This window comes from Erythrolamprus reginae, chromosome 2 (genome assembly GCF_031021105.1).
Source record: "Erythrolamprus reginae isolate rEryReg1 chromosome 2, rEryReg1.hap1, whole genome shotgun sequence".
Lineage (NCBI taxonomy): Eukaryota > Metazoa > Chordata > Lepidosauria > Squamata > Dipsadidae > Erythrolamprus > Erythrolamprus reginae.
The window spans coordinates 26,652,709-26,673,433 of record NC_091951.1 but is presented as its reverse complement, the minus strand read 5'-3'; the positions used below and the strand labels follow the sequence as shown (position 1 = coordinate 26,673,433).

The following is a 20,725-nucleotide window of genomic DNA, read 5'->3' as shown; positions in this document are numbered from 1 at the left end:
TCTTTCTCAACAGTTCTCGGCCTCTCTCTGTTTTTAGTTTTTATCGCAGTCAAGCTTGAGAAACTCAGCTCACATTGATATGTGGTTGAAAACGGGAGCAATCTTTGTTGGCCAGAATGGGGAACTCCTTGGCGACAGATAATCAAAAACTGTCCAAAGGAAGATCAGCAAACTTTAGCTTTAAACCATGATTAGAAATCAGGACCAGGGGAGTAGCAGCAGCTTCAGCTACTAGCCGCAGCCACACAATGACAAGTGTGCGGCAGCCCAAGTGGGGACCTTCCAGGGTGTGGATGGGAGGTGGCCTGCTATTGGTTCATCACTAGTGGTCGGGATGAATCCTAGAAGGTGATTGGTCAGTGAGCGTTCCCTGTGCCTCCACTCTTCCTGTCGCTGATAGCTAAAGAGATTGTGAGGGGAATGTTTATGTTCGGATGGAGGCGGCTGGCGGCGGGCTGGATAAATGGCCTCCGCGGGCCGTATCCGACACACGGGCCATAGTTTGGTGACCCATGTTTCATTTCCCCAGGGCACACCTGACTATGTCTCACGCCACACTAGTCTAGTTGACGGGACCAGGAAAAAATTATGGAATAAAAAAACAACACACAGTATTGAATAAAATTTTATTAGAAAAGAAATTAAACACAAAAATATACAAATTCTGACTAAATTATAAGATGGAGGAAGTAGTAAAAGGGAATATGATTAATTGGGCAAGAAACATCCGTCCTAATATAAACTTAGATCAGTGGGAAGGTATATGGCAGAAGAATTACAAATTGACAAAATCAATATCATATAATAAAAACATACCTAAAAAGTTTTACAGGTAGCATTTAGCACCATCAAAGCTGGCTAAAATGTACCCTAAACTAGTACCTAATTGTTGGAAATGTGGACATAAAAATAGAACATTTTTCGACCTGCCCTCAAATTTAAAAAATTGGTATAAAATCCAGATTTGGATAAAGGAAATTACATTACAAAAACTTGATATGTTTCCGGAAATCTTTTTACTGGTTATAATCAAACAAAAATCAGTTTCCGATCATAATTCAAAGTGTTGGTTATGACCTATAAAGCCCTTCATGGCACCGGACCAGATTATCTCAGGGACCGCCTTCTGCTGCACGAATCCCAGCGACCAGTTAGGTCCCACAGAGTGGATCTTCTCCGGGTCCCGTCAACTAAAGAATGTCGCTTGGCGGGACCCAGGGGAAGAGCCTTCTCTGTGGCGGCCCCGGCCCTCTGGCACCAACTCCCCTCAGAGATTAGAATTGCCCCCACCCTCCTTGCCTTTCGTAAGCTGCTTAAAACCCACCTCTGCCGTCAGGCATGGGGTAATTGAGACTCTCTTCCCCCTAGGCCTTTACAATTCTATGCATGGTATGTATGTATGTATGTTTGGTTTTTTATATTAATGGGTTTTTTAATTGTTTCTAACATCAGACTACTATTGTACACTGCTTTATTGTTGCTGTTAGCCGCCCCGAGTCTCCGGAGAGGGGCGGCATCCAAATCCAATAAATAAATAAATAAATAAATAAAAAATGAAAAAAAGAACACTACTATCTTACACAGCACACTATAACAGCATTAAGAATCAGTGTCGCTCAACATAGGAAGCAGGAATGAATTCCAACAGATAGAATTATTATTAAAAATATTTGGATGTGCAGAATTGGATGAAATTGCTCTGGAGGTAAATGATAAGGAAGACTAGAATTACTATGCTGACATCAGTTATGCCCCTGGAAACCATGAGCTGTAAATAAGGGCAGAAAATATTTTCCACAACCCCTTTAGTGACATCCCAAACGGCGTAGTCCTCACTTACTGACTGCAATTGGGACTGGCATCTGTGTCACTTAGTGGTCTAGTCATGGAGCGTGATGTCACATGAGTGCCAGCTTACATCTATCCCTTTAATGTGTATGTATTTTTACTCTATTGAAGCCGCCCAGTCATGTCATGGTAAGGTTGTTAGCCAATAAATTTTATAAATACAGTGTTCCCTCGATTTTCGCGGGTTCAAACTTTGCGGAACGTCTATACCACGGTTTTTCAAAAATATTAATTAAAAAATACTTCGCGGTTTCTCCCCCCTATACCACGGTTTCCCCCGCCCGATGACGTCATATGTCATTGCCAAACTTTCGTTTGCCTTTAAAAAACATTTTTTTAATAAACTTTAATAAATAAACATGGTGGATAATAATCTAAATGGTTGCTAAGGGAATGGGAAATTGTAATTTAGGGGTTTAAAGTGTTAAGGGAAGGCTTGGGATACTGTTCATAGCCAAAAATAGTGTATTTACTTCCGCATCTCTACTTCGCGGAAATTCGACTTTCGCGGGCGGTCTCGGAACGCATCCTCTGCAAAAAGCGAGGGACCACTGTAAATACAACTGGACAGTCAAAAAATACAAAAAGTTCAATAGCTATCTTTAAATAAAAAGCAGTTGCCTTTCTGCTTCCCAAACAGGAATGAGCTATCTCCTCCCAGCTAGCAGGGGTGAGTCAGCAGGGGAGCTGAAAGCTCCACCCCCTCAAAACATGTGCTGAGGGCAAACTTAGAAAAAAAAGGGGGGGGACCTTTTTATGGCTGCTAAAAAAAAGTCAAATTAGTAGCTAAACAAGAAACTCACTAGAGGTATAACAAGCTAGAGGCATAACAAGCAGGAAGAGGGAGATTGTGATCCCCTTATATAGAGCGCTGGTGAGACCACATTTGGAATACTGTGTTCAGTTCTGGAGACCTCACCTACAAAAAGATATTGACAAAATTGAACGGGTCCAAAGATGGGCTACAAGAATGGTGGAAGGTCTTAAGTATAAAACGTATCAGGAAAGACTTCATGAACTCAATCTGTATAGTCTGGAGGACAGAAGGAAAAGGGGGGAAATGATCAAAACATTTAAATATATTAAAGGGTCAAATAAGGTCCAGGAGGGAAGTGTTTTTAATAGTAAAGTGAACACAAGAACAAGGGGACACAATCTGAAGTTAGTTGGGGGAAAGATCAAAGGCAACGTGAGAAAATATTATTTTACTGAAAGAGTAGTAGATCCTTGGAACAAACTTCCAGCAGACATGGTTGGTAAATCCACAGTAACCGAATTTAAACATGCCTGGGATAAACATATATCCATTGTAAGATAAAATACAGGAAATAGTATAAGGGCAGACTAGATGGACCATGAGGTCTTTTTCTGCCGTCAGTCTTCTATGTTTCTGTTTCTCACCCCACAAAATACCAGGGTTCAGCAGGTATTCTTCCCAAGTTTCCTGCCAAGTTCCTTTCTCCCTTTTTATTTTCTGTTTTATTTTCCTTTTTTGAAAGTGCTCTGCTGAAACAAAAAGTCATTGCCTCTATGCTTCCCAAACAGGAAAAAAAAATTAGTTCAACAAAAATGTCATTTAATTTCAACAAAAATAAATATCCAAAAACTTCTTACGCTGAAGACCAGATAGCTGTTATCTAAGTAATATGTTTCCATTTTTTACTTTTCTCTGCCCCATCTAATACCATTACATACTTGCCTTTAAAAAATCAGGCAAATGCTATTTGATTTAATCAATTTAAATAATCAATGTCTAAGGTGGAATTATAGAACCCTAGGAATGAAATTCAAGCTTTCTCTACACTCATCAATTTGGGCCTCGTGGATTTTCTTGTGTGCAATAATGGTGGAATGCTTCCTGAAGCACAGTCCATACTTGGGGCACTAAAATGTTTGTTCCCCTTTTCTGCATAACAACATGATTTATAAGGTTAACCCTAATACTGGTATTCTGCCGGCTCACACCAGGTCCAATGAACCGGTAGCCAGCAGCATGTTCGACCGGAAATGATTACAGATGCTCTGCACATGTGCAGAGGTGGGGCACACGAATGCTCACATTTTCAAACCAATAGTGAAGATAATCGAATACCACTACTGGTCCAAACACTCATACAGTTTCCCCCCTGTGTGAGACCTCTGGTGTCTAACCAGATTGAAATTATGACTGAAACTTTTACCATAGTTTCTCTAAATCATGTGTGAGTTCTCTGGTGTTTCGTAAGGCTGGAATTGTGACTAAAACTTTTCCCACAGTCAGGACATTTAAAAGGTTTCTCTCCTGTGTGACTCCTCTGGTGTTGCACCAGGTTGGAATTCATGCTGAAACATTTCCCACAAACAGGACATTCAAATGGTTTCTCTCCTGTGTGAGTTCTCTGGTGTTGCACCAGGCTTGCATTCTCACTGAAACTTTTCCCACAATCAGGACATTCAAAAGGTTTCTCACCAGTGTGAGTCCTCTGGTGTTGCACCAGGTTGGAATTCATGCTGAAACTTTTCCCACAAACAGGACATTCAAAGGGTTTCTCTCCTGTGTGAGTTCTCTGGTGTTGCACCAGGCTTGAATTCTTACTGAAACCTTTTCCACAATCAGGACATTCAAAAGGTTTCTCACCAGTGTGAGTCCTCTGGTGTTGCACCAGGTTGGAATTCGCGCTGAAAAATTTCCCACAAACAGGACATTCAAATGGTTTCTCTCCTGTGTGAGTCCTCTGGTGTTGTACCAGGCTTGAATTCTCACTGAAACTTTTCCCACAGTCAGGACATTCAAAAAGTTTCTCTCCTGTGTGAGTCCTCTGGTGTTTCAACAGGTTGGAATTCTGACTGAAACATTTCCCACAAACTGGACATTGAAATGGTTTCTCTCCTGTGTGAGTTCTCTGGTGTTTCACCAGGCTGGAACTGTTACTGAAACTTTTTCCACAATCAGGACATTCAAAGGGTTTCTCTCCTGTATGAGTCCTGTGGTGTTGTACCAGTGTGGAATTCCTAGTGAAACTTTTTCCACAATCAGGACATTCAAAGGGTTTCTCTCCTGTGTGAGTCCTGTGGTGTTGTACCAGGGTGGAATTCCTAACGAAACATTTCCCACAAACAGGACATTCAAAAGGTTTCTTTCCTGTGTGAATCCTCTGGTGTTGAAACAGGCTGGAACTGAGACTGAAACTTTTCCCACAAACAGGACATTCAAAGGGTTTCTCTCCAGTGTGAGTTCTCTGCACCAGGCTTGAATTCTGACTGAAACCTTTCCCACAGTCAAGACATTCAAAATGTTTCTCTCCTGTGTGAGTCCTCTGGTGTTTCAACAGGCCAGAATTCTGACTGAAACATTTCCCACAAACTGGACATTGAAAAGGTTTCTCTCCTGTGTGAGTTCTCTGGTGGTTCACCAGGCTGGAACTGTGACTGAAACTTTTTCCACAATCAGGACATTCAAAGGGTTTCTCTCCAGTGTGAGTCCTCTGGTGTATAATGAGGTGGGAATTTTTAGTGAATCTTTTCCTACAAACAGAACATTCAAATGGCTTCCTCCTGGTGTGAGTCCTCTGGTGTATCACCACATTGCCATGGCTGCTAAAGCATTTACTGCATTGCGAGCACTTATATAGCTTCTCTCCTGTATGGGTCCTTCCAAGAGCCACAGTGGAGATGTTCTGAACAAAGGTTTTGCTACGTTCAGAGTATTTGTATGGCTTTTCTCCAGTTTGGATCCTCTTGGGCATAATCAGCTGTGATTTGCAAGTTGTATCTTTCCCACAACAGGCACGTCTATTCAGCCTTTCCACAACTAATGTTCCTGAGGAGGTAAAATATATGGATGATCCCTTGTTTATTGAAGCTTCGATTTAAGCTGTTTTCTTCCTTCCAGAGAAAGGCCTGCAACACTGCCTGCTCTATGTGGTTTTCCAGTAGACCTTTTCCTCCCGAGTAAATTACAGATATTTCCCTCCTTTGCTGAATTGAAAAATGATCTTCCTTGACTTTTCATATAATGTATACTTGAAATTCACACTCTACTTTTCCCAGCTAGAAATCTCCTCTTGAATTTCTCCCATTTCTCTCTCACCTGCTGAGGAAGGTGAAGAATTGTATGCCTGTTTGAAGGAAATGGAAAATATTTTGATTTCTGGACTGACTTGCTTTGCTGTTCAATGTTGCCTGTTATCCTCAGTTATCCAGGGTGCTCTTACTGCCTTCCTCTTTGTCTATAAGATTCAAATGAAAGTGTATCTTTAATTGTGCATAAAATGGTTGCAGATGATGAGAAAAGAAAACACTTAACATTACAATGAAAAGGCAAATATGCCACAATAGTCAAAGAAGCTTTTATATTAATCATGACACATGGAAGACTTCCTAGATCCAAGTTAGAATATCCATTCAATATTGAAATTAACTCTTTGACTGAGTCAATCACAAATTCTTAGCACTGCAGAGGGTTGTTTACAAATACAATCAAGTGAAAAAGTAAGTACAAACTCTTTGAATTTTATGGTTTTACTTATCAGGACATAAAAAATATCAACACAGAAGAACAGAAGACAGTAACAGAATTGTAAAGGATAGAATGGACTTGTCCAGGCTATTAACAAAAGGGGAGGGGGGATGAGAGATTTGCGCCATTAATTGCACATTGACAAAGGTAGGGGCTACTAAGAGTGAAGTTTTTTGCTGCCTAAAAGCATGTTTCTCAGCCAGGGATATTCTATATAATATTCTGTCTTTTTAATGTATCCTAAAATATTCTATTCCTCTAGGAGGGGGTAGGTGCTAGCTTCTTAAAAACGTATTCGATCCAGAACAAATGGCTGTCCAGTATGCACCCACAACCTCTGGAGGGAGCCATTCCCAAAGAATCAACCTTAATTTAAAAGGGAATTTTTAAAATCTTCCCATCAGCAGAATATTGCAGCCACCAGTTTCACAGCGTGCAGCACCAGTGGGCTTAAAATTTGAGCAGGAGGGGAACCTGTAGCAGCTGATACGCTTCATCCCACTTGCTTCTCTGCTTCCAGGCCGTGGAGGAAAAACAAACAGCCCGACTTGCTCCCGGACTCTCCTCCCACCTGCCCTCAACTCACCTTCCAGCTGCTGCTTCGATTCTTGAAAGGGCAGAAAAACCACTCTGCACTCCACCTTCCTCCCATGAATGATCCGGAAGAGGAAGTTCCTTTGGGCTCCTATTCTCCTCCCATCCTTTCTAACATTAGAATACTCTATGGTTTAAGAACTCCTTTTTAAAAAATTCAAGCACTGAAGTGTGGATGACTTTCTAGGCAGAGATGCTACGTGATCGTCATCTAGCGTTTGGAAGTGGAAAAACACTTGAAATATGTTTTCACTGATTACCTGGCAGCAGATCGTTTTCTACTCCCAGGAACCGACTTTAGAAACTGCGGGAAATTAAATAGTAAAACGGGACGCTACTTCTCTTCGGTTTTTGTGCCTTTGGATCAGTCTTGATGCCTGGCTTTGCAGTTTCCTTGGTAAGAGTTTTTGGAAGGGCCCCCCACCCTTGCTTCCTAGAGCTGAGAGGACTGGGCAAAGTTGAAGTACAGTATTTGAGCTTCAGATGGGACTGAAACTGAGCTTTTCTCTGACTCTAACCTGGTGCCTTGCACCACTATACAAACTGGCCTTTCTTCCTCCCCACAAAGTCTACCCGTTGACCTGTTCCTGCTACTTCCACAGCAAATTCAAAGCTGCAGCTTTCAAGATCCTCGAATACAGCTCATCTGTTTGGAACCCATATCGCATCTCAGACATTAACACCCTTGAAAATGTCCAAAGATACTTCACCAGAAGAGCCCTTCACTCGTCCACTCAAAACAGAATACCCTACGAGACTAGACTTTCAATCCTGGGCCTAGAAAGTTTAGAACTAAGACGCCTTAAACAAGATCTAAGTATTGCCCATAAGATCATATGCTGCAATGTCCTGCCTGTTGGCGACTACTTCAGCTTCAACCACAACAACACAAGAGCACACAACAGATTTAAACTTAATATTTAAAAAATATATATTTTTATTGTTTTTCAAAAAGACCAAGACAAACATTAAACATTTAAGGAGCTACCATTGATCCGCTTGTTGTAGAAGTCTAACTAATACAAAAATATAAAAACTCTAACTGTTATCAGATCAATACAGAGATACCACACGCGTACACTACATTTTTATTAAATTTAACTCTATGCTTTTAATATTAAGCCTATTAATTAAATTTCTTTATAAAATATTGTGTACTTATTCAAAAAAAGACAAAATATTAATAATGCAGAAAAAAATAACACTTCTAACTTTATTATACTATAAACTTAATATTAACCGCTCCAAACTTGACTGTAAAAAATATGACTTCAGTAACCGAGTTGTCGAAGCGTGGAACTCATTACCGGACTCCATAGTGTCATCCCCAAATCCCCATCACTTTACCCTTAGATTAATAGAGCATCTAGTTCAATCCCCTGTTGATGCAGGAGACCCTATTTCAAATGAATGACAATCTAGTCTATTTTTAAAAATTTGCAGTGATGACACACCCACAATCTCTGAAGACAAGATGTTCCATTGATTCATTCTTCTCCCTGTTAGGAAGTTTTTCCTTAATTCCAAGTTGTAATTGTTGTTGTAGTAGTTATTATTGTTGTTTTTGTTGTTATTATTTGGATTTATGTGCTGCCCCTCTGAGGACTTGGAGCAGCGGTACCAGTAGCAAAATTTGTATCTCCACCCAAGAGCACCCAATTTGCACTGAAAGATGTTGAAACAAAATGCATAAGCCACGCCCACAGTGTGGTAGTAAAAATGTTGGTATCCCATCACTGTTTACTAGAGTGTGAATGTTTAATTTAAAACAATAGCCTTAAATATGTAAAATGTAGAATGAAGAAAGAAATTCCGATTGTGTCAAGCTGTATTTGAAATTATATTTTGTCTTTTTTAATGTGAAAATTTTCAATATTTATTTATATTTACACGCCACCCTTCTCCTCGCGGACTCAGGGTGGCTTACAACAATAAAATGGAAACAATAACAATAAATAGAATTTAGAACATTACAATGAATAAAAAACCCACAATAAAAACAATCAATCATTCTACTTTCATACAATGACTGGAGCGAAACTCTCACTCACAATTCCCAGGCCTGTTGGCACAGGTATGTCTTTAATGCCTTACAAAAGCTGAGGAGAGTGGGGGCAGTGGAGTTGGTTCCAGAGGGTTGGGGCCACAACAGAGAAGGCTCTCCCCCGTGGACCTGCTAGCTGACATTGTTTGGGAGATGGGGCCTGGAGGAGGCTGACTCTGTGCAATCTAACCGGTCACTGGGATGAATAAGGCAGAAGGCAGTCCCATAAATAATCTGGTCCAATGCCATGTAGGCCTTTATAGGTAATAACCAACATCTTGAATTGCATTTGGAGAGTGCAACGCACAGAGTGCTGGACTAATGTGGGAATACCTGGTTATACCCAACAGGGCTCTCGCAGTTGCTGAAGTCTCCAAACGTTCTTCAAGGGTAGCCCCAAATAGAGCGCATTGCAGTAATCGAGCATAGAGGTGACGAGGGTGTGAGTGAATAGGCCTGCAAGTGGCGTGCAGTCGGGCCCCCACCTGCTTCTGTTTCCACACTCAATAGGGGGGGCACTAGCTTTCGCCCCCCCAGCCTGTCCATACATCAATCCAATTTCTCTAATCAATTTCTCTCCCCCTTGCATTAAAATAACAATAAACAGAACTTGGATAAAAACTGTTCTGCCGGGCTCTCTGGTAGGAGTCTCCCGAAAATTCAAGGGTACAAATTTCAGACACACACACGTTTGAAAATTCAAAACAATGTTCTTTATCACAAAATTCAAAATAAACTAAGCACTCTTTTTGTACTGCAAAGAGCACTTGTCCCAAAACCGGGTAGTCTGTACAATTTCCCTTAAGCAGTCATTAAGTACTTAGCTAGCGGGTGTGAAGAAATTTCACACCCCTTCTTCTTCCACCGAAGTGAGACAGACAGACAGACAGACACACACATTGCTCTGCTTTGGTTTCAAAGGCGTGAAAAATCAATAAAGTCCAGAAAACAGCAACACACGATTCCTGAAGAACTGCAGTCAGATACTCTTCCACAACGGCCAAACCCACACGCTACTATTTATAGCAGCAGCCCTAATTACTGGAGCCCCACCCAAACCCAGGTGGCCTCTCTTAGCTCCTGTAATATGTCCTTACTTGGACTCTTCTACGCATAATTCTGCGCTTGCGTAGGTCCAAGACGTCTTCATCCGAATCAATGGAAGATAATGGAGATTGACTGCCTGGGCTGTGTGCCAAGCCCTCCTCTGCCGAGTCACTCCCACCTTCTTCTTCGTCCAAGGAAACTAAACTCTGAACCGACTCTGTCAGCAATAACACAGGCCTATGACTTGTTGAAGTTTCCCCTGCATCCACCTCCACATTCCCTGGGGCAGGAGCTGGGCCAACCACAACAAAAAACAATACAGATACTTAAGAATAGAAATAAAACAATAATCCCAATCAATCTGTCCAGTGTAAATATAGGGGGGGGGGGTAAGAGACTCCTGATAACACAGTAGTCTCAGTCTGATCAGTACAGGTCTTAGTTCTATGGAACCAGTGAGAACAGTAGCTGTGAGCGAAAGGAGAAGTGGAGAGTCAAGATATGGTTTCCAAGCTGAAAGTCAAGTTCCAAGGGTTAAAAGTTAGTCCAAACTACGTTGTTAATGTAAGGCCCAAAGTTAATATTAATATTCTGGAGGTTCTGGCTCTTGTTAAATTAAAGATGTGCTAGGGGCTCTTGGTGTTATTATACAGTTTATGCATGGTATGTTTGTGTGTATGTGACGATGTGATGATATCCCAGTTTGGGAGGCGGGGGCGCAGCCTTGCTGAGGGTGTTACTGGCTTGCCGAACCACCAACCACCGGCGTGACCAGCAAGCATGAGCCAGATAGAGACAGCTGCATTTCACCCTTGGTGGAAGGTTTCCCGAACCACCATGCTCAATTAGGGCACTAAAATGTTTTCTCCCATTTCTGTATACGGGCATGATTTCTAATGTTAACCATAGCACTAAGATTTTTCCCATAGTCTGGAGCAGTGGTGGCTTGCATTGGCTGCCGATCAGTTTCCGGTCACAATTCAAAGTGTTGGCCATGACCTTTAAAGCCCTACATGGCAATGGACCAGATTACCTCCGGAACCGCCTGCTACCGCACAAATCCCAGCGACCGATAAGGTCCCACAGAGTTGGCCTTCTCTGGGTCCCGTCGACTAAACAATGTCGTTTGGCGGGCCCCAGGGGAAGAGCCTTTTCTGTGGCGGCCCCGGCCCTCTGGAACCAACTCCCCCTGGAGATTAGAACTTCCCCCACCCTCCCTGTCTTTCGTAAACTACTCAAGACTCATTTATACCGCCAGGCATGGGGAGTTGAGATAGCTCTTCCCCCTAGTCCAGTGATGGCGAACCTATGACACGCGTGTCAGCACTGACACACGTAGCCATTTTTGGTGACACGCGGCTGCTCCCAAATCTCCCCTCCACTCTGCTGCTGAGCGTCTGGCGGTGGCAAGGAAGAAAGCCAGGGGGCGGGGAGGAAAGCACCCTATGGCAGAGCAGCAGCAGTTCCTCTCCCTGAAGGCAAGAAATTGGCCAATTGCAGGCTCGCTTTCTTCCCCGCCCCCTGGCTTTCCTCCTCCTCTTCCTCCAGACGCTCAGCTGCAGACCGTCTTGGTCCCTCCAGTGCCGCTTTTTTGCTTCTTCGCGCGGCCGAAGCGTGGGCCGGAGTAGGCGGCGGCTGCTTCAGGCCCGCCCCCGAGCTGAGCTTCCTTTGGCTTCCTTCGAGGTAAAACTGCAAAGCTCACCTGCTGCCTCGAAGGAAGCCAAAGGAAACTCAGCTCAATGAGGATCGGCTGTTGGTCTCTTCAAGCTGCTGCCGCCCACTGCGGAGATCCCTTCGCCCGAACAGAGGCGGCGGCGGCGGGTTCAAGGGACCAACAGCCGGTCCTTTTTGGGGCTGCGTTGTTGCAGCGTCTGAGGCCGCCGCCTCCGCCTCCAGGCGAAGGGATCTCCGCAGTGGGCGACAGCGGCAGGTTTAAGGGACCAACAGCCGGTCCTTTTCGGGGCTGCGTTGTTGCAGCCTCCGAGGCTGCCCACCGAGGAGATCCCTTCGCCTGGAGGCGGAGGCAGCGGCGGCCTCAGACGCTACAACAACGCAGCCTCGAAAAGGACCGGCTGTTGGTCCCTTGACCCCCCCCCCCCCGCCGCCTCTGTTTGGGCGCCCCCCCCCCGCCCAGGAAAGAGTTGCACATTTGAAAAGCGCGCTGCTTTCCCGTAAAGCCGGCTTTCCTGGCTGGCACAGGGCTTTCCCGGGCAGCTGGCTTGAGCCTTGTGCCGGTTAGCAAAGCCGTCTGCCCGCCGGAGACGTGGAGAGAAAGAAGGGAAAAAGAGGGAGGGAAAGAGAGGAAAGAAGGAGGGAAGGGAGAGAAAAGTGAACGAGAGGGAGAGAGAAAGGGAGGAAGAGGGGAAGGAAGGAAGAGATAAAGGAGAAGAGGAAGAGGAGGAAAAGGAGAGGAAGAGGAGGAGAAGGAGAACCAGAAGGAAATGGAGGAGAAAAAGGAGAGGAGGAGGAAGAGGAGGAAAAGGAGAGGAAGAGGAGGAGAAAAAGGAGAGGAGGAAGAGGAGGAAAAGGAGAGGAAGAGGAGAGGAGGAGGAAGAGGAGGAGGAGAAAGAAAAGCAGGAGAGGAGGAGGAGGAGAAAAAGGAGAGGAGGAAAAGGAGAGGAAGAGGAGCAAAAGGAGAGGAGGAGGAAGAGAAGGAGGAGGAGAAAGAAAAGGAGAAGAGGAAGAGGAAAAATGAAAGGAGGAAGAGGAAAAGGAGAGGAGGAGGAAGAGAAGGAGGAGGAGAAAGAAAAGCAGGAGAGGAAGAGTAGGAGAAGAGTAGGAGAGAGGGAGAGGGAGGGGAAGAGGGGAAGGAAGGAAGAGAGAAAGAGAAAAAAGTGGAAGGAAGTGAGAAGGAAAGAAAGGAAGAGAGAGAGGGAGAGAGAGAGCAGAAAGAAAGAGTGAGAGATGAGAGAGGAAGGAAGAGAGTGAGAGAGAGAGTGTTTTTTTCTCAAGGTGACACACCACCTGAGTTATGCTCGGTTTTTTGGCGAATTTTGACACACCAAGCTCAAAAGGTTGCCCATCACTGCCCTAGTCCATTACAAGTTATGCATGGTATGTTTGTGTGTATGTTTGGTTTTATAATAGGGGTTTTTAGTTGTTTTTTATTATTGGATTGTACATGTTGTGTTTATTATTGTTGTTAGCCGCCCCAAGTCTGCGGAGAGGGGCGGCATACAAATCCAATAAATTATTATTATTAATTAATTATTCTCCCGGTTCACACCAGTTCTGGTGAATTGGTAGCGGAGGCAGCAGGCTCTGCCCACCCACTCGGACATCATCATGGAGACTCTGCACATGTGCAGAAATCACGTGCATGAATGCTCACATTTCTGAACCGATACTGAAGGTAACTTAATACAGTAGGCCCTCACCTATCGCTGGTGTTACGTTCCAGACCTGGCCGCGATAGGTGAAATCCGCGATGGGGAATTTATCGACTGATAGTACTTATTTAAGTATTTATATTGTAATTGTTTGGTAAGTTTTCATTGTTTTAAGTGTTTATAAACCCTTCCCACACAGTATTTATTTTAGATACAGTATTTAAATACAGTATTTACAATTTTAGATTTTTTTTTTTTTTAAACCTGCCGATCGAGTTCGGCGAGCTGTTTAAATCTGCCGATCGACTTCCTCAGAAATCCGCAATGAAGTGAAGCCGCAGTAGGTGAAGCGCGGTATAGCGAGGGACTACTGTATCACTACTGGTCTGGACACTCATAGTTTCCCTCCTGTGTGAGTCCTCTGGTGTCTAACCAGACTGGAATTATGCCTGAAATATTTACCACAGTTAGGACATTCAAATGGTTTCTCTCCTGTGTGAGTCCTCTGGTGCTGAGCCAGGGTGGAAGTCTGACTGAAACTTTTCCCACATTCAGGACATTCAAAGGGTTTCTCTCCTGTGTGAGTCCTCTGGTGTTGAACCAAACTAGAATTCTTACTGAAAGTTTTCCTACAGTCAACGCACTCAAAGGGTTTCTCTCCAGTATGAATACTCTGGTGTTCAATGAGGCTGGAATTATTGCCGAAACTTTTGCCACAATCAGGACATTCAAAGGGTTTCTCTCCTGTGTGAATCGTCTGGTGTCGAACCAGATGGGAATTCTGACTGAAACTTTGCCCACAGTCAGGACATTCAAAAGGTTTCTCACCTGTGTGAGTCCTCTGGTGATGAATCAGGTTGGATATATAAATGAAACATTTCCCACAATCAGGACATTCAAAGGGTTTCTCTCCAGTGTGAGTCCTCTGGTGTTGAACCAGGCTGGAATTCTGTGTGAAAGTTTTCCTACAGTCAGGACATTCAAAAGGTTTCTCTCCTGTGTGAATACTCTGGTGTCGAACCAGGCTTGAATTCTGACTGAAACCTTTCCCGCAGTCTGGACATTCAAAGGGCTTCTCTCCTGTGTGAGTTCTCTGGTGTTGAACCAGGTTGGAAGTATTAATGAAACATTTCCCACAATCAGGGCATTCAAATGGTTTCTCTCCTGTGTGAGTCCTCTGATGTGTTACCAGGCTGTATTTCTGACTGAAACATTTCTCACAATCAGGACATTCAAACGGTTTCTCCTTGGTGTGAGTCCATGTTGCCATGCTCGCTAAAGCATTTACCAAATTCGGAGCACTTGTAGGGCTTCTCTCTTCTATGGATCCCTCCAAGAACAACAGTGTTGTGCTCTTACTGCCATCCTCTTTGTCTATAAAATTCAAATAAAAATGTATTTTTAAGTGTGCATAAAATGGTTGCATAAGGTGAGAAGAAAAGGAAAAAGTTTGTGTTACAATGAAAAAGCAAACATGCCACAATTCTTCAATAAACTATTACATTAATCATGATTCATTTGACACATGGAAGACTACCCAGATCCAAGTTTGAATATCCATTCAATAATGAAATTCACTTGTTGATTGTGTCTGTCCCAAAATTGTAGCAGTACAAATGATCATTTTCCAATACAGTCAAGCAGAAAAAAAAGTACCCCATGTCCAGTCAACGAAGCAGTGGAAGTGATGTGCCGGTGCCTGGAGGCTGTTGGGGCCTGGATGGGTGTCAAACAAACTCAAACTCAACCCAGACAAGACGGAGTGGCTGTGGGTCTTGCCTCCCAAGGACGATTCCATCTGTCCGTCCATCACCCTGGGGGGGGGGGAACTACTCGTCCTCTTCGATCCACAGCTGACATGGAACATCATCTTTCGATTGTGGCGAGGGGGGCGTTGGCCCAGGTTCGCCTGGTGCACCAGTTGCGGCCCTATTTGGCAGGGAGTCATTGCTCACAGTCACTCATGCCCTTACCACCTCAAGGTTCGATTACTGCAATGCTCTCTACATGGGGCTACCTCTGAAAAGTGTTCGGAAACTTCAGATCGTGCAGAACGCAGCTGCGAGAGCCATCGTGGGGCTTCCAAGATTCGCCCACATTTCTTCAACACTCCATGGCTTGCATTGGCTGCCGATCAGTTTCCGGTCACAATTCAAAGTGTTGGTCATGACCTTTAAAGCCCTACATGGCATTGGACCAGATTACCTCCGGAACCACCTGCTACCGCACGAATCCCAGCGACCGATAAGGTCCCACAGAGTTGGCCTTCTCTGGGTCCCGTCAACTAAACAATGTCGTTTGGCGGGCCCCATGGGAAGAGTCTTCTCTGTGGCAGCCCCGGCCCTCTGGAACCAACTCCCCCCAGAGATCAGAACTGCCCCCACCCTCCCTGTCTTTCGTAAACTACTCAAGACTCATTTATACCGCCAGGCATGGGGGAGTTGAGATAGCTCTTCCCCCTAGGCCATTACAAGTTATGCATGGTATGTTTGTGTGTATGCTTGGTTTTATAATAGGGGTTTTTAGTTGTTTTTATTATTGGATTGTACATGTTGTGTTTATTATTGTTGTTAGCCGCCCCGAGTCTACGGAGAGGGGGGCATACAAATCCAATAAATTATTATTATTTATTAAGTACACCCTCTTTGATTTCTATGGTTTTACTTATCAGGGTATCATAAATATCATCACAACAGAACAGAAGAGAATAACAGAATTGGAATGGACTTTGCACGTCTTCTAATCCAATCCCTACTTCAATGCCAGGGAAGATTTTGGAAAAGATAATCAAGCAACGAGTCAACGAACACCTAGAAGCAAACAAAGTCGTAACCAAAAGCCAACATGGGTTTGTCAAAAACAGATCATTCCAGACTAATCTTATAGCATTCTTTGACAAAGTGACAAAATAGTGGACCAGGTTAATGCTGTTGATGTGGTTTACCTGGACTTCAGTAAGGCTTTTGACAAAGTAGACCATAACCTACTACTAAGTAAACTAGAAAAATGTGAGATGGACAGCAACACCTCCAGATGGATTCAAAATTGGCTAAGTAACCGCACTCAGCATGTAGTATTCAATGGAACTACATCTACATGGAGAGATGTATGCAGTGGAGTACCCCACGGCTTTGTTTTAGGCCCAGTACTCTTCAACATCTTTATCAATGACTTGGATAAGAGGATAGATGGGGAACTCATCAAATTTGCAGATGACACCAAACTGGCAGGAATAGTCAACACTCCAGAAGACAGGTGCAAAATACAGAAGGATCTTGACAAACTTGAACAATGGGTGCTATCTAACAAAATGAAATTCAATGGTGGAAAAAGTAAGATTCTACATTTAGGCAAGAAAAACAAAATGCACAGCTACAGTATATGGGGTTCAGTGCTCAACAGTAGCAACTATGAGAGGGATCTTGGAGTCCTAGTGGACAACCATTTAAATATGAGCCAGCAGTGTGCAGCAGCTGCCAAAAAAGCCAACACAGTTCTAGGCTGCATTAATAGAGGGATATAATCAGGATCACGTGAAGTGTTAATACCAGTTTATAAGGCCTTGGTAAGGCCACACTTGGAATACTGCATTCAGTTTTGGTTGGCACGATGCAAAAAGGATATTGAGACTCTAGAAAAAGTGCAGAGAAGTGCAACGAAGATGATTAGGGGACTGGAGGCTAAAACATATGAAGAACAGTTGGGGGGAACTGGGCATGGCTAGTTTAATGAAAAGAAGGACCAGGGGAGATATAACAGTCTTCCAGTATCTCAGGGGTTGCTGCAAAGAAGGAGTCAACCTACTCTTCAAAGCATCTGAGGGTAGAACAAGAAGTAATGGGTGGAAAATAAACAAGGAGAGAAGTAACTTAGAGCTAAGGAGAAATCTCCTGAGAGTCAGAACAGTTGAGCAGTGGAACAGCTTGCCTCCAGAAGTTGTGAATGTCCCAATGCTGGAAGTTTTTAAGCAGATGTTGGATAACCATCTGTCTGAAGTAGTTTAGGGTTTCTTGCCTAAGGAGGGGGTTTGACTAGAAGACATCCAAGGTCCCTTCCAACCCTGTTGTTGTTGTTATTTATTATTATTATTATTATTATTATTATTATTATTATTATTATTATTATTATATTATTGTGTATTGCGTCCGCATTGTTCTACTGCCCCCTTGCTCTCCTACATGCAATTGACTCAGTAGTGTCAACCCATAACCCCCAACATTTTTCCCTTAGACTATCCACGATTGACCTCCGCAGGTTCATTAGAGCAGTGATTTTCAACCTTTTTTGAGCCGCGGCACATTTTTTACATTTATAAAATCCTGGGGCACACCACTAACCAAAATGATCCAAAATGACAATCTAACACAGTACATATTATACATATAGTTAATAATACAGTTTCTAATTGTATTTATACTCAGTGTGAAACCTGGGCCTCTTTCGATGAACACAAAAGGGCAGGAATGGTAGAAAGACACACACGAAGCTCTTCCTCAACAGTTCTCAGTCTCTCTCTGTTTTTAGTTTTTATCGCAGTCAAGCTTGAGAAGCTCAGCTCACATAGATATGTGGTTGAAAACGGGAGCACTCTTTGTTGGCCAGAATAGGGAACTCCTTGGCGACAGATAACCAAAAACTGTCCAAAGGAAGATCAGCAAACTTTAGCTTTAAACCACGATTAGAAATCAGGAAAACGGGGAGGAGTAGCAGCTTCAACTACTCGCCACGGCTACACAATGACAAGTGCGCGGCAGCCCGAGCAGGGACCTTCCTGGGTGTGGATGAGAGGCACCCTGCTATTGGTTCATTACTAGTGGTCGGGATGAATCCTAGAAGGTGATTGGTCAGTGAGCGCTCCCTGTGCCTCCACTCTTCATGTCACTGATAGCTGGAGGGATTGTGAGGGGAATGTTTATGTTCGGATGCAGGCGACTGGCGGCGGGCCGGATAAATGGCTTCCGTGGGCCATATCCGGCATGCAGGCCGTAGTTTGGGGACCCATGTGTAATTTCCCCACGGCACACCTGACTATGTCTCACGGCACACTAGTGTGCCGCGGCACACTGGTTGAAAAACACTGCTCTAGGCTGTACACGATCATGGGCAAAAAAGGTGCTAGACACCTAAGGAAGGGAGGAATAACAAGAAGGGGGAGAGAGTGGTGATTAGCACACCCCAAATATTGCCTCATAACCCTACTCTCCCCCCCCCCCCCCCCGGAGAGAGAAAGAGGCAATACGCAAAAGATAAAGAAGGAACAGCAATCCCAACTGTTTCCATGACTAAGCTAGCAACTGCTAAGCTACAGGAGGGAAGGAAGGGCGTGGGCTTATGACGCGGGCAATGAGCAAAGTGAGCAGCATCATATAAAATCAACTGTCTTCAATGGGTTTTTCTTACCTAGGTGTAAGATTTTGCTTTTTTCAACATTAAATTTCATTTTGTTATGATGCCTAAAGCCTCTGCAGGATTTGAAGCACCAGTTATTCCCATGGAAGTCATGAGCTCCAAGAAAGGACAGAAAATACTTGCCGCAAGGTGACATCCTAAATCAAGTAGTCCTCACTTACTGACTGCAATTGGGACTGGCATCTGTGTCACTTAGTGGCCTAATCATGGAGCATGATGTCACGTGAGTGCCAACTTACATCTATCCCTTTAATGTATTTTAATGTGTATGTATTTTTTAATGTCTCTAAGCCACCCAGTCATGTCATAGCAAGGTTGTTAGCCAATAAATTTTATAAACAAATACAACTGGAGAGTTAAAACATGCAAAAACATTCAATAGCTATCTTTTTAAAAGTACTGGGTTAAGAAGAATTCAACCCTGTTAATACACAGATAGGGGCACCAATAGGAAATGGCATCCTTGTAAAACAACCCAGAACATACCCTTTAAGAGCTTCCTGTTCCTGTACAGAAATGTGTCCCATTGGCTGTCAGACTCCCAGGGGCATGCTGGGACAGCTCTGTAGGCTGATGTGATCTTCCCAAGTACCATTGCTGAGACTTTGTAGAGGGCTAATCACATCATGTCCTAAGGGGGAAGGTCTTAATCCCAACACCCTGGAACTGAAGGGGATATGTGGAATAGACTGGTCCAGCTATTAACAAAAGGGGTGGTGGTGAGTGAGTGAGTTGTGTCATTAATTGCACATTGACAAAGATGGGGGCTACTAAGAGTGAGTCTTTTACTGTCTAAAAGCATGTTTCTCAGCCAAGGATATTCTATATAATATCCTGTCTTTTTAATATGTCCTAAAATATTCTATTCCTATAGGAGAGGGGTAGGTGCTAACTTCCTAAAACTTTATTCGATCCAGAACAAATGGCTGTCCAGTATGCACCCACAACCCCTGGAGGGAGCCATTCCCAAAGAATCAACCTTAATTTAAAAGGGACTTTTAAAAATCTTCTCACCAGCAGAATATTGCAGCCACCAGTTTCACAGTGTGCAGCACCAGTGGGCTGAAATTTGGACAAGAAGGGAACCTGCAGCAGCTGACATGATTCAGCCCAGTTGCTCCTCTGCTTCCAGGCCGTGGAGGAAAAACAAACAGCCCGACTTGCTCCCGGTCTCTCCTCCCACCTGCCCTCAACTCACCTTCCAGCTGCTGCTTTGATCCTCGGAAGAGCACAAAAGCCGTTCTGCACTCCAACTTTCTCCCTAGAGCCATCCGGAAGAGGAAGTTCCCCTATCCTTTCTAGCATTGCAATACTCTATTTAAAAACTCTTTTTTTAAAAAAGTCAAGCGTTAATGGCACTGATGGCTTTTTAGGCACGGATGTTGCTTGAGCGCCACCTAGCGACGGGAGATGGGAAAACACGCTTTTTCAGGCTCCACCAATGACATTTGGAAGGTGTCTTCACTGATTAGATGGCAGCAGATCGTTTTCTACTCCCAACAGTTGAGCCAAGCGATATAGCGAAATTTGACGCAGCTTCGTTTTTGGTGCCTTTCGGTCAGTCTTGATATCTGGCCTTGCAGTATCCTTCATTACTACTACTACTACTACTACTACTACTACTACTACTACTACTACTACTAATTTATTTATTCATTCATTCATTCATTCATTCATTCATTCATTCATTCATTCATTCATTCATTTATTAGTTTGTATGCCGCCCCTCTCCACAGACTCGGGGCGGCTCACAACACAATAAAAACCGTTCCTGACAAATCTAATAATTTACAATTTAAAATTTAAAACAGTTTAAAAACCCCATTTTTAAGCAGACATACCTACAAACATACCATACATAAATTATATAGGCCCGGGGGAGATATCTCAGTTCCCCCATGCCTGACGACAAAGATGGGTTTTAAGGAGTTTGCGAAAGGCAAGGAGGGTAGGGGC

The 20,725-nt window shown here is 43.7% G+C and overlaps 1 protein-coding gene and 1 pseudogene across 1 annotated transcript; both read right to left on the bottom strand.

The window, feature by feature from the left end:
• Positions 1 to 6,997, bottom strand: part of LOC139159271 (zinc finger protein 850-like) — a 38,884-nt pseudogene extending 31,887 nt beyond the window's left edge.
• Positions 3,645 to 19,947, bottom strand: LOC139159270 (zinc finger protein 850-like). The gene is made up of 3 exons (XM_070736605.1): positions 19,784 to 19,947; positions 13,758 to 14,734; positions 3,645 to 5,696 (listed from the first exon to the last, which is right to left on the bottom strand). Exons 2-3 carry the CDS (start codon positions 14,628 to 14,630, stop codon positions 4,044 to 4,046), a joined length of 2,526 nt encoding a protein of 841 aa, XP_070592706.1. The 5' UTR covers positions 14,631 to 14,734; positions 19,784 to 19,947; the 3' UTR covers positions 3,645 to 4,043.
• Positions 19,948 to 20,725: the final 778 nt, after the last annotated feature.